Below are 13,411 nucleotides of genomic sequence, written 5' to 3'. Positions count from 1 at the left end.
AAAGAAAGTTCTTCATTGTGAAGATAGTTATCTGTAAAGTGACAATATTAGTGACGAAAGGTCATGCTCAATTAGATATAGTAACCTTATTTATGGTTTCAGAATTTCAAAAATATAAAAAGATCCTAGATTAGAATCATTATTGGTTAACCAAGTATAGTTGTTAGGCTTACCGTAACCATATTCCAGTCCACCACTGTAGGCACGAGCCTGGCACACATTTTTCGACACCATCGTGATAAACTATTCAATTGAAAAGCACGTTAGCGTGTCCCAGCAGTACTTTTTATTAATTTCCATGAAAGCACGATTTTTTATAGGTGTTTATTCAATATGTATGCTGTAATTGGAATTATAGAAAAAGTCTGCCGTACATGCGTTATTCTAAAGTTTTTGAATTCTTTAACTGATAAAGCCATTTGAAGAGTGACCCACCGCCCACTGCAGTTTCCGCCGCTCTCCCAAGGTGCGCAATTCTTCGCTCTCGGCTCGCCGCTCTCCGGATTCTTCGCTCGCCGGATTCTCAAAAAGGTGATTTGCGGCGGTTATGCCAGAAGCTCAAAACAGTTTCGCCGCAGATCTCAACCGAATCAGAGGTGCAATCGCATAATTCCCACACAAAATATATACAAATATAATAACTATCCAATTATTAAATAGTTGCTAACAAGGTGAGTGCTCAGCGTAACTGAGGAATAAGTTACAAGTGTCAGTAAATGAAATGAAAAGTTTAAAGCCATTGATGTATTCTAAGCAGTGTGATGATATTTAAATCGATTCGGTACTCCCCCTACTTGATATATTGATTTTTGCTTCGTTTTTTACAACCAGTTGAAATTTATTATTTGCGTTTCCTATTGGCCAAAAACAAAAACCAGTTACCTCGAAACGCAGTTAGTATTCCTCGGTTAGGCTTCTTACTTTCTGGCGTTTCGTTCGATGTCCGATCGCCCTTGAATGGGTTAAAGTAACCAGTTATTTAAAAACGAGCGTGGGTAAAATCTGCACTTGAAATCAAACAAAAAAAAATTAAAGAAATACTCCAAAATGTGTGTATATGTAAACTGGAGGAGTTGAACCGCATTCCATATTCTTTTTTGTCCAACAAGTGTTTACAATCTGTTATCTAAATGCATATGGAAATTTAGGTGTTTCTCTTATCTTAAAGTGCATAGTTTTCGATATTTTCTTTTTAATGAAATGCCAAGTCAGGGAGATGAAAATCTAATAATAATCTATGCCCTATTGCTTGCAAATTCATGATGAATTTTTCTAAACTCTGATAAGGTAGTTCTCATTAGCATAAGACCTGGCAGCAGGGTACAGCTAAAGTGACATGCACAAAAAAATACTGCTCAGCCATTATTTTCAAATCAATCACAGCGACTCAACGAGCAGAAGTCCAAACAAAACCCTAATAACACCAATTTGATGGACAAACGATGACAATTAGTTGCAATTTGTGGCCCAGTTCGAGACAGGTACCCTTCAGAGTATACAAGAGTTTAACAAAATCCGATAATATTCTGAATTATAGTTAAGATTGTGTGGGAATCGTAAATTTAGGAACTCGGTTCGAGTGCCAGATAAGGGTACGTGTGAAGCAGGTACTGGAGGCATTTTAATTCGGTTTATGACTTGGCAAGATCATGAGCATATCGCAGAGACTGATAAGGCTTGGACCCGGCCAATAAACAAACATTTCCCCGATAAACTCTGACATCCATCCGCTTTTATCAGTCGCATTTCAATTACTATAAATTTCGTAAAACGATGTGCGTACAAAAACTACAAAAAAAAGTGAAAAAACTACAAAAAAAGAGATTGTTGATTGACCTTCCCCCCAGCCGCACTTAACCCTGTAAAAAAAGGCTGTTTGCATTTAGATTTGTATGGGTATCGTTGATGTTCATACACAAAAATATGAATACCCGTTCGCACATCATATATGACCCACAAATCGTATCATAAATTGAGGTTAGGCGCTTCAATTCCGCACACAAATGCCAGATTTAATGGAATCAAGTGACTGTGCACCTGATGACGTCTAAAATAAAACAAATTAAGGAGATGGGCGGCGTTATCAAGGGGTCTGCAGATTAACTAGAAGGTCTACAATTTATCTCTAAGTATAAGCTTAAAATACTTATTCTGGAGCATTGCTGATTTGACTTTTTCGCAAAAAAGTTTATACATTTTTTGTAAAAGTCGTCGCACTACTAACCCCAATATTCATTAAAACGTATTTCTTTATAACCTCCCTTTCATCAATTTTAAGTGCCACACGTGTCATAAACTTAAAAATATATATTGCAGCTTTAAACATGTTGCGACTTTTGGCTACCCTGGCTCTGTGTGCCACCATTTGCTCTGCCGCCCAGACGGTAAGTTATTATAATCATTGGTAATTCCGCTTACCATTATTTTATTACAAAATTTATAGCGCAACCTGCCGATACAGGCCATCGCCTATGTGAGCGGACCGGAGGTCAAGGGCAATGTTACTTTCACCCAAAACGATTGTGGCCAGAATGTCCATGTCCGCATCCAATTGGAGGGCCTCAAGGAGGGCAAGCATGGCTTCCACATTCACGAGAAGGGAGATCTGAGCAACGGCTGCACCAGCATGGGTGGTCACTACAATCCCGACAAGGTAGGTGATCTGTTTCTCCCCAGCAAGTCTGTGTCTTAATAGAGGTTATCTTTGGTCAGGTGGATCATGGAGCTCCCAGCGATAATGTCCGTCATGTCGGTGATCTGGGCAATCTGGATGTGAACTCCACTGGCAAGGTCGACATTACTTACACGGATACTGTGATTACCCTTACTGGCGTTCGCACTATCATTGGTCGCGGCGTTGTCGTCCACGAAGATGAAGATGATCTGGGTCTGGGCAACCACACGGATTCCAAGAAGACTGGCAACGCAGGTGGACGTATTGGTAAGGACATGGAATAGTAATTTAACAGAAATTCTTATTAATCTTGTTATTTCCTTTCAGCCTGCGGTGTTATTGGTATCAAGTAAATATCGCTTCCTCCACAACAAACGCCAACTCGAATCTTCTCGAATAATATATATATGTGTTGTTTTTGTAACTCCTGGCGCAGTAACTAATGAACTGTTTTCCCAAACCCACCTCCATTCCATCCACCTAGACACTGACACAATCTCAATCACTCACAACCACTTTTGTTTGGCTTACACCACTACATTTCCCTCAATTAACCGTCTCAGTTCACTGACTCATTCGATTTTCATGCCCAACACCACCGCTCGCTGTACGTTTTTTTTGTCTTTGTGTGTAATAAAATCAACAAAAATTAACCGAACAAAATCCAAGCTAAACATTAGCGTACACCAACTACCTGTATCCTTCCAAAACTCATTCATAAACCTAAACCAACTTCGTCATTTTCTCTGTGGGGTTGATCGAGTGGGTGGGTAGGTATTTGGTATGACAAAGGGGTTTTCTGTACTTCGGCTCATTTATGTACTAACATCATTAGCATTATTGGAGGGCGATGGCGATGGCGATGGGGGATTGAAATAACAACAGCTGGACTCGGAAGGTTTCTAATCAACCTGCGCTCTCAGAACTCTCAACTTTAGCTCTGGCTTGTGTTTTTTCAGTGCTCCTCCGACAGAACACCAAGAATCATCCGAATCTGTATCTGTATCCGCACCACCACCACAACCACGCCAAAACCACCATCATCAACCACTGTACTATGTGCCCCACAGGGAGCCACAAGATCACGTTGTCTATCCCCTACAGCGGTATCCGCACTACCCGCTGCCATACCCATATCCATACCCATATCCGTACCCCCATCCGTACCCGTATCCGTTGTCGCACCAATTGTATCTATAAGATGGCGTAGCTGAAGACTAGAAATACTTTAATTGCAGCTCGGATGTCGACGAGTGGCCGTGTCGGACAGGTGGCGCCGGTGTCCTGCGCAACTCCCTTTCCATTCTGACCGTTGTAGTAGCTCTCTTTTTGGCCAGCAGCACCAACTAACCCAGCATTCTGCATCCGGATTGGATCCAACACGGATTGTGGCATGTGGCATGTGGGACTGTCCATCTTAGTGATCCGCATCCGCACTCTCACCACCTCAGAACTTAACACACACCCACATGTGATTAAAAACACACCCAAAACTCACACCCACACTTAAGTAATTATAAAACGCCAGCAAAGATCAGCATTATATTATTTTTTGAACAAGATTGATAATAAAATTTGTTAAATATATATTTTCGTTGTTTTTCTTTGATATTTTTTATATGAATTTAGAAATCCTTAAACTGTATTAATAAAATAAAAAGAGAAAGCAACAACAAGTAGAATTTCTTACAAAGGTCAAGAAACAATAAGTAATATCAAGTGTTGATTAGTTATGGATTTTTTTTCTAGGACACAAATGAACCTATTATTAGAATGCTTTCATAACAAGAAAGCTTACCAGAAATTCCTTTTCAAAGCGCGTTACATAAATAAATAAAAAAGTGCTTAAAATAAACATAATTAACACCGTTTCAGATATTTTTTGTTCAAATTCCAAGACGAAATCTAGAACAAATACACACCTCCAGTCTGACTTCTAGAATTTACTTTAAATTGTGAAAACCTTCAGCAAATGTTTGCCCTCCAATCATTCATAGAAGTGCAGTTTCTTCGGCTAATGGTCAAGCAACAGTTTTTGTTTCTTATTTTTTTTTAAGCCAAAAGATTTCCCTGACCCGATAAGAACACCCAGAGATTGGGTCACCCAGCGGGATTCCGGGCAATAATTCCCGACACGCAACACTAACATCATCCTGCGAATCGAAAGTTCCAAGACTGAACGATGACTCGATTGTGGCATACTTTTTCGGGCGCCTTTAATTATTCGCAAAGTCCCACAAAAATTTAGTATTTGAGTTTCTTGGAGGAGCATTTACAACTTTCACTTCCCTGGCACGAAAGCACGCAATTAATTTCGCCTTGGGCGTAGGTCGAGACCCGAGTGTTAAGTGCTAAACTTTAAAGGGAAATACCCTGCTCCGTATGCTTACAAATACCCATACCAACTAATACAAAACGGGCAGACGTCGGGCAGCTAGAATTTTTATGGTAATAAGTGCATTGACCCACCGGGAAATATAAAGGTGGCAAGAAGTACAGTGAGGTAAGCTCCCGGCGACCCACAAAGGTCCAACCAACTGGTCCGCCCCCTTTCGGTTGGATGGTCGGGGTCTGGAGAGTCCATATCGAATGGTAAATCAACGAAATGGGTTGCAGGGCATTAGACCTGCAAAAGAACTCCAGCCCCCAACTGTATTGTTGGTGTGTTATTTCTACGATTCCGATTCCCGTGCCTAATCATGCCTGGCCTGAATTCGAAACGGGCCTCGAAGACTTTCACTCACTTTTACTTTTGTTCCTAGTGCCCACCGTCCGGATCCGTTGCCATCGTAAAGCCCCGGTTTGGCCACAACAGACCGAAGGGTTCTAAAGCCCGGCCGGACAGCGGCTTTGGTCAGTTTGTCGTCCAACCTCAGACCGGCCAGTCGTTTCGGTCAATCGTTCAAAGTCGTTATCCCTATATTCCTTCTAAATTTGGAATAATATCTAATTATAAACTAAACTTGAAGAAACCTACGAGTTTGAGTGAAAATCAAAATGCGTTCTTGCGGTCCGAGTTTAATAAAATATGTTTTGTTTGCTTTCAATGTTTTGTTTGCGGTAAGTTATTTAAACTTACGAAACTAAAAAATATATATATTTGGGAAGTGAAGTGATGATTTTGAATCGAAAAGAACTAAAATGTTATGTGATTTTAGAGATTGTTTAAGAAAAAGTGTTCCATTTTAACTCTCTTTTTTTTTCTTTAGAATTTATTTCTGAAATATCAAATTTGTATCAATGGATCATTCATCAGACATCATGTTTCAGCCATTTTTCCTTTTCTTTTTTTTTTAAAAAAAAGAGTTATGTAAACATTTAATTAGTGAGAACCTATGTACCTGGTTTAATTCCCCTCATAAATGTCATTTTAAACACTAGAATTACTCCCATATTAAGGCCCTTATTTATATAGCTCATTTAGATAATTATCGCTGGAAAATGGCATTCCCATTCCTCAATATATAGCCTATAATGTCGAAGCACCCTCATGTCGAAAAACGCGATTTTCTTGTAAGCCCATGCAAGTGATGTATGCGTGTTCCAAAGGACATGGACAACATTCGATGTCCTTCGCATTGACCAATAGAACTCAGAACAGAGCCCCCGCAGCAATGACGACATGAACTCTGAACATGGAAATGCCATTGACAGGGTCGTGGGCGATTTTTATCGCACAATTTGAATTTGGAATGTAAATACAAATAACAAATTCGAATTAGGACTTGATTGGAAGCCATTAACATAATTGCTTGAAGGTTGAAATCGATTAATCAGAAGGTTCGACGTTTTCTTCCAGATCTCCGGATTGGGAATTCTTGTGGCAGGTGCCATTGTCCTTGCCGATGTGAATGAATTTAATCACTTTGTGGAGGGTCGTGTCCTGGCCCCACCGATTGTCCTAATCGTTACTGGTCTGGTTATATTCCTGATTGCGTCTCTGGGATGTTTCGGAGCGATCAAGGAGTCACCAACGCTGCTCTTGACAGTAAGTAATTATTTATAATTATATTAAGATCGTAGTTTTTATTTTTAACAATTTTAATTCGCAGTTTGCAGTTCTTCTGGCCGTCATCTTCATCGTGGAGCTGGCAGTGGGCATTGCGGCTAGTGTTTTCAAGAAGGATCTGGAAATGATGGTGAAGAACTCTCTGCAGGAATCGATCAAGCGGTCAGATAGTGAGGATACCATGGCCTGGGACAACATCCAGCGAAAGCTGATGTGCTGCGGTGTGGACACTCCGGCGGATTGGAGGGAGCTCAGTGCTAACAAGACTCTTCCGGCCAGCTGCTGCCAGCCGCAGTTTATTGACACCACCGTGGGACACTGTCGGGACTCGCCAGCTCTGGGCAAGGATAAGTACTACCAGGACGGATGTGTGGGCAAGCTAAAGGATCGAATTGAAAAGAATGCAATTATCCTTATCGGTGTTGGTATTGGAATAGCCTTCATCCAAATCCTCGGCATCATTCTAGCGTGCTATCTGGCCAACTCTATTCGGCAGGAAAGGGCCAAGTAAACACCTCCTATATGTATCTAAAACTTAAAGAAACTATAAACTGTTGAAAATTATTTGCGATTCCAAGTTAAGAAAATGTGTCAGTCAGAAAAAAGAAAACGCAACAATTCATCTCAAAGCTATAACTTATTCTTAAACAATTCTTTATCTCTTTCAAAACTATTTCTTTTTCTAACTATTTCTTTAAATCTTTATCTGTCTTTTTCTTAAATTAAAATTTCAAAAACTTTCCTTCTATCCTTTTTTCTAAAATTGTTGCCTTTTGTTAACAGTCCCAAAATCATATTCATTAATCGTTGCTTTATATTAATACAAATTTTAGATAAAAATTACGTTGTATTCCTTAAAAAATAAAACAAAACAAAAAAGATGTTACCATTTTTTTTCCAAAGAGTTTAAAAAAACTTGTTAGTATTTCGGTGACTTCTACTTTTCTTTATTTGTTTAGGATCTACAATCTTTTGCTTTTGCATTTATTGGCCAGGCTCGGCGTCCACCAAAGCTTGAGTCCCGCTGAATACAAATTAAATGGGAATTTTGGGTATATAAGGGTTAGGGGATTATGGGATGATCCATCTAAAACTAAAGAGTGGACGCTCATTGTGTCTCAGCGGCGTGTAATTGCCATTTAACGAGTGCTCGACTACTGCTACGTCCTCTACACAGAGACACCTTTTGAGATCTATAAATTGAGGTTTAAGGACTTTGCTTTAAAAAAAGGTTATGATTAAAAACAATAAGTATTTAAAAAGTTAAAAATTTCAACAATCGGACGAAGGACAAAATATAACCAATGTTCTATTTTTCTCTGTGTAGAGGAAAATGCATTTTTAATGGTCACTGTCCAGGAAACTGGAACTGGTATCCGGAAGGGATTTCATTTGCTTTGGAGCAGAGCCTCCGAGAGACGTTCGATGGCCGTGGCCGGCGACTTCCGTGTGTCCTTCTCTCCGCTTTCGAGTATTGCTGCTGCGGCAGCGGCTTCGGCAGCCTCGGCTTCCTCCAGGATGCGGGCCTCCTCCTGTTCGCGCTGCTTCTGATAGTGCCGAAACTCGGTTGGAGTAAGCATGCCCCTCAAAACCGTCTCATAGCTGACATTTACACCCTTGGCTCCCATTTTCTGGTGCAACTTCCAGCACTCGCGCTCCTTCAAGCTGCGCACATAAGCCGGATAGTTTTGATCCGGCGACTGCTGTTGTTGATCCTCGCAGTTGGCTGCATTGTTGTTGTTCTCCTTTTTGGCCTCATCTGGCGATAGGGAATTGTTGGTGGGTGGCATCTCATCCGCGGTGCCCTCCTTCTTCGCCGGCTGCTCCATTTTGCCCTGGACGTCGCTCAAGAAGATGGAAACGGGCGGCGCTGTGGGCGGTCGATTGGCTCGGATCCTGGCTGCAAGTGGTGCTATCGATCCACGGCGTATCATGTGAGAGTACTCCTTGGAGGCCAGTTGAAAGGTGGGCGGATAGCTGTCTTGAAACGAGACTGCCAAACAGCTTTAGTTGGGTTTTAATTAAAGGAGCGGATATGGACCAAAATAAAGTAGAAAATATCCACTTCTAAGGGAAGGTCCTTGCCGTTTTCAGATCTTGAAACTTACCCGATTTGCCCGTTTTCCTCAGGAGTGGCGCCCTCCGCTGGTTGGCGCCCTGGGTCTGCTTATCCGCCCCGATAGCGGGGGGGCTGGCCACGACCGTTGAACAATTGTCCTCCCGCTCAGAGTCACTGCCCTCGGAGCTCAACAGTGAGACCAGGGTAATGACATCCGGCGCCACTACACTTCGTGCTCGGTTCAATGCCTTCTTGGAGCCGGCGCCGCTTCCGTTTCCGCTGCCGGGGCCACCGGTGGAGTCGCCACCGCCGATGACATCGAGAACCGGAACCGAGGCACCGCCACCCACCGAAGAGGAGGCGGTGCGGGTGAAGATCTTTCGGCGACGCAGCTTCTGCTGGCTCCTCTTGCTGGCGGCAATCACGCCCTTACTGGTCTCGTCCAATCCGCGGACGGGAGCGGACATAGCACGGACCAGGGGCGGACGCCGCTGAACGGTCAGTGCCGGCGAGATGCTCAGAGGTATCTCAGGGATGACTTGAGCCACGGCCGGGACGTCCGTTTCCGTATCAGGCTCCGGCTCTGGCTCTGGGTCAAGCTCCTGCTCCCGCTCGTTGGTCGCCCTGATCGTCTGGGACAGGACTATGTTCAGGTTGATCCGATTCTTGTCCGCCTTGGCGCTGCTGCAAATGGGGAATAAAAATAGAACTGCAATCGAGTATGGAGGTAAGGTGGCAGCCCTAAAAGGAAATGGAAAGTTTCGAGTGACCTACTCCCGCCTCCGGCTAAATTTAAATCAAATTATTTGGCATTAGTTGCGGGGCAATTTATGCTGTTCTCGATACCGAATCATGCAAGGTACAGAAATAGAAATTAACTTCTTGTTTCGGGTTACCCACTCCCCCACAATCCTCACTATCCAGCCCGTATGCAAACGAAACCATGTCAATTACGTTTTGCAATTGCCGCCCGAAATGGAAACCGTCGAAAGTGAGTCTACGAATCTGAGGATTGGGTCATTGAACCCATCCCAGCCAGGCCCACGAAATCGCACCGCCCAATCAGCCAAGTTTTCAGCCTGAGGCTTCAAGCTATCTTGTCAGCAGGCAACGTGTGCAATGATCGACTTAAGTGTGCCGCCAGGTGGGCTTTCAGGTTGGAGCGCGTGGGTGGCTCTCGTGGGTGGCTAAATGGGAACCAAAGCCAGGAGCCATGCTCTCGAGCATGTCTAGCGTGTGTTATGCACTGGAACATAAAACTTTGACGTTTGATTTCGGCGTGAAGCATGCAAATTGCACAGAACTTGACGCGACGCCCATATCGAAAGTGTCACTTTCGGCATATTTATATAGATGATATCAGGGCAGATATCCTTACATCCGGAGTTGGCTCGTTTATTACGTATACGTAAACGAATCCGTACTGTGAGTGGGAGTGAATCCAATACGCACCCTTCGCTGGCACCAAGGTCAAACAATAGGATTCCGATTGGTCGGGTTTCCATAGGTGCGACAATCACTTGAATGGAGGATATATAATTTAGACATACTTGGGAGTTAGGCACTTCAAAATAATATATAAGAATAGATTAATATCTAGGGTAACTAAAAGATACAAATCTATAGACCATCCTTCTCAGCATGAGTTGCAGAACTCCTTTGATTTCCTTTTAAGAAAAGTAACGAAATTCCATTTCCAATTTTAGAGAATACTTACATTTTACTGTCCACTAGTTCCACTTGCTTGTGCCCCTCCGTTTCCTGATCCTTCAGCAAGGAGGAAGTAGATGACCAGGCCACTAGACTCTTGTCCCTCAGCCTCAGACCCTGGACCTGAGAGGCAGTGATGCGAGGGCCGATCCTCGGAGTAGAGTCCTCCACGGCCAACGATGACTGCCGGCTGACCGGGTACAACTTCTGCCGAATGTTTTCGATGGATCGACCAACGGAGAGACCTCTTGAAAGGTAGCCCCTCTGTTGGGTGGAGAACCTGGACGCTGGCTCGATGAAGGAGTGCTGCTTCCTCACACTTAGTGGTAGCTGATAGCGACCGGCTGTGGAGGAGGAGCCGTGGACGGAAGTGGACGACGGAGGAGCGTTCGTCGTCTGGTGGCGACGACGGCTAGCCACAGACAGCGACATGGCAGACGGCAGGCTATCCTTGAGAGTCCTGATTAGCAACGGTGACAATGAGTGGGCACTGAAACGGCGGCTGGAGTGGGTATATGGAGTGTTTTGGTGGTTGACGTTGGAGAGCCCACGAGTCGAGGTGCCTTACGTTTCAATTGCCAATCAATGTGGCACATCGAATGCAAATCAATTACGAAGTCATTAAGCCAAAGGCAATAACTTTGTCAACAAAGCCAGCCAGCCGGGCTGAAATGGAAACCGAAAGCTGAATGCCGAAAACCCCGAAAACCGAAAGGCCAAATAAACCGAATCATGAACCGTAGACCGTAGACCGTAAACCGTAAGCCGTGAACCGTAGTCGTAGTCGAATGGAAACCGGTTGCAGTCACGAAAGCGAAAGCCACTTGGGGATGCGGCATGTGCCGTTCTGGACGAGATCGAGGTGGCTTCCACGTCCACTTGGCTCGCTTGCCGTGCACCGACTGCGTTTTGTGAATGAAGACGGCCAAAACAGAGTGAGATTCGGATCCGAAATTCGGAATCGCACACAGCCATCGAAATCGGAATAGGTTTTTGGCGGGGTTGATGGCGCGGTAGGTGTGGGTGGCTGGGAGGTTGTCTGTTAGAGGGGGTGTTCGTTTATGTTGCCAACAAACAATCAACAATATCGCAACGTTGGCAAGGAGTCGCCTGTTATGCTGGCTCTCTCTACTACTCAGTTGTTTGTTCCATTTCCTGCTCACACCCACACAGTCCACATACGAGGAGGATATCCGTCTATCCACCTGAATCACGGCAAGAAAATGTTTTATTTTAATAAAAAAAAAAAGTTTTTATTAACTTAAAAAAATAGCACATATATCTGGTTAAACATTTATAATTTTAAATAAAATACATCTAATTTTTTTATTAAATTAATCCTTTTTTTTTTAATGTTCCATAGAGACCCCCACCTGAGGCACGTGCAATACCTCTGGGTCTGGCAAGTTTTCGACATCGACTCAATGAACCCGCACGAACTTTTGTTTTCATTTGCTAGCCCCCCACCCCCCAGCCATAATCGAAAGGATTACAGCATTTTTTTGGCAATATGCAAATCCGGCCATGAATGAATGAAACTCCTTGGCAAAAAATGCGACGAGAGGAGAAATGCGTACAAGTCGCTCAATGTCAAATGGAATATTAGATGCAAATTCAGTTGTGTGTGCGAATATCTCCGTTTGGACGGATGGATGGCAAGTGAAAAACTTTCACATTTGTGACAATTTCAAATTCATCAAAGACATGCAAAGTTGCCGGAAAAGTTCCGTGCGCGGTGGCAATCAAAGAAAAGTAACGAACATAACAAAGACCGGAGCGAGGCAAACACAAACACAAAATGGCATAAAATCCAAAAACCGAAAAAAAAGCAAAACCAAATCAAGCCCAATATTCAAGGTCACCACCACCCAAACATATGCCCGCCCGCTAGTCAAAGTAGCTTTTTTTATTTCTACGAGTGTGTTGGTTTATATGATTGCCAATAAAATGTACTTAAAACCAGACTGAAAGGCCTATTGGGGAATCCGGGCAGGGGATTGGATAGGCATTAATCATTTCCAGTCAATATTTATGGCTTGACTTTGACGACGCGCTTTGTACCGATCGGACAGGACCACTCTGATTTAGTGCAATCGGAAATCAATTACGATGGAAATGCCGAAAACAAGCGGCTCGGAGCCGTAACCTCATACGGAGCGGCACCAATGGCTACATGTCAAATGGAGAAACTTGTTTTAATTAAAAGGAATGTCGGAACCGAACTATTGTGTCTGGAACGGTCTGGACCAAAACACCATGCTATGTAAACTTGAGGATATAAAAATTCTACAACTGCAGGTGATTGGCAGATATAGCCATCACCGTGGGCCATATAGGGGAAAGCCCCATTTTCAAGGGATCCCATCACGAAAAATGGACAAAAAATCTAAAAAATATTTAGTCTCAGGATTTTGTTGCAGAATGGTGGAGAATCGATCTAGAAATCGTTTAAGGTACTCCGCTTGAGAATCGGATGAGAGTTGAGAAAGATATAGCCATCACTGTAGGCCATATAGGGGAAAACCCCATTTTCAAGGGATCCCATCACGAAAAATGGACAAAAAATCTAAAAAATATTTTGTCTCATGATTTTGATGCAGAATGGTAGAGAATCGATCTAAAAATCGTTTAAGGTACTCCGCTTGAGAATCGGATGCGAATTTGGAAAGATATAGCCATCACTGTGGGCCATGTAGGGGAAAACCCCATATTCAAGGGATCCCTCACGAAAAATGCACAAAAAGTAGAAAAAATATTTAGTCTTAGGATTTTGATGCAGAATGGTGGAGAATCGATCTAGAAATCGTTTAAGGTACTCCTCTTGAGAATCGGATGAGAATTGGGGAAGATATAGCCATCACTGTGAGCCATATAGGGAAAAACCCCATTTTCAAGGGATCCCTCACGAAAAATGGACAAAAAGTAGAAAAAATATTTAGTCTTAGGATTTTGATGCAGA

At 43.1% G+C, this 13,411-nt stretch overlaps 3 protein-coding genes across 4 annotated transcripts; 2 read left to right on the top strand and 1 right to left on the bottom strand.

Annotated features, from left to right (window-relative positions):
* Positions 1-547: 547 nt before the first annotated feature.
* On the top strand, positions 548-4,261 carry Sod3 (Superoxide dismutase 3). 2 transcript variants are annotated; one of them, XM_017250828.3, is made up of 6 exons: positions 548-671; positions 2,317-2,384; positions 2,444-2,653; positions 2,713-2,941; positions 3,002-3,023; positions 3,634-3,906. In XM_017250828.3, the coding sequence occupies exons 2-6, from the start codon at positions 2,325-2,327 to the stop codon at positions 3,872-3,874; spliced, it is 762 nt and encodes a 253-aa protein (XP_017106317.2). In that variant the 5' UTR covers positions 548-671; positions 2,317-2,324; the 3' UTR covers positions 3,875-3,906. The 2 variants fall into 2 exon arrangements, with proteins under 2 accessions (XP_017106317.2, XP_017106318.1); XM_017250829.3 differs by lacking the exon at positions 3,634-3,906 and adding an exon at positions 3,913-4,261 and having other exon boundaries at positions 550-671.
* Positions 4,262-5,551: 1,290 nt separating this feature from the next.
* Tsp47F (Tetraspanin 47F) lies at positions 5,552-7,487 on the top strand. Its single transcript, XM_017250396.3, has 3 exons — positions 5,552-5,734; positions 6,474-6,662; positions 6,727-7,487. Exons 1-3 carry the CDS (start codon positions 5,672-5,674, stop codon positions 7,192-7,194), a joined length of 720 nt encoding a protein of 239 aa, XP_017105885.1. The 5' UTR covers positions 5,552-5,671; the 3' UTR covers positions 7,195-7,487.
* A 455-nt stretch (positions 7,488-7,942) lies between these two features.
* LOC108131478 (uncharacterized) lies at positions 7,943-11,169 on the bottom strand. Its single transcript, XM_017250357.3, has 3 exons — positions 10,460-11,169; positions 8,792-9,426; positions 7,943-8,676 (listed from the first exon to the last, which is right to left on the bottom strand). Exons 1-3 carry the CDS (start codon positions 10,882-10,884, stop codon positions 8,072-8,074), a joined length of 1,665 nt encoding a protein of 554 aa, XP_017105846.2. The 5' UTR covers positions 10,885-11,169; the 3' UTR covers positions 7,943-8,071.
* Between the last annotated feature and the right edge of the window lie 2,242 nt (positions 11,170-13,411).

The sequence above is a fragment of the Drosophila bipectinata genome, chromosome 2R (genome assembly GCF_030179905.1).
Source record: "Drosophila bipectinata strain 14024-0381.07 chromosome 2R, DbipHiC1v2, whole genome shotgun sequence".
NCBI classification, from domain to species: Eukaryota; Metazoa; Arthropoda; class Insecta; order Diptera; family Drosophilidae; genus Drosophila; species Drosophila bipectinata.
The sequence above is the reverse complement of the archived record's forward strand: the minus strand, read 5'-3'. Positions and strand labels throughout refer to the sequence as shown.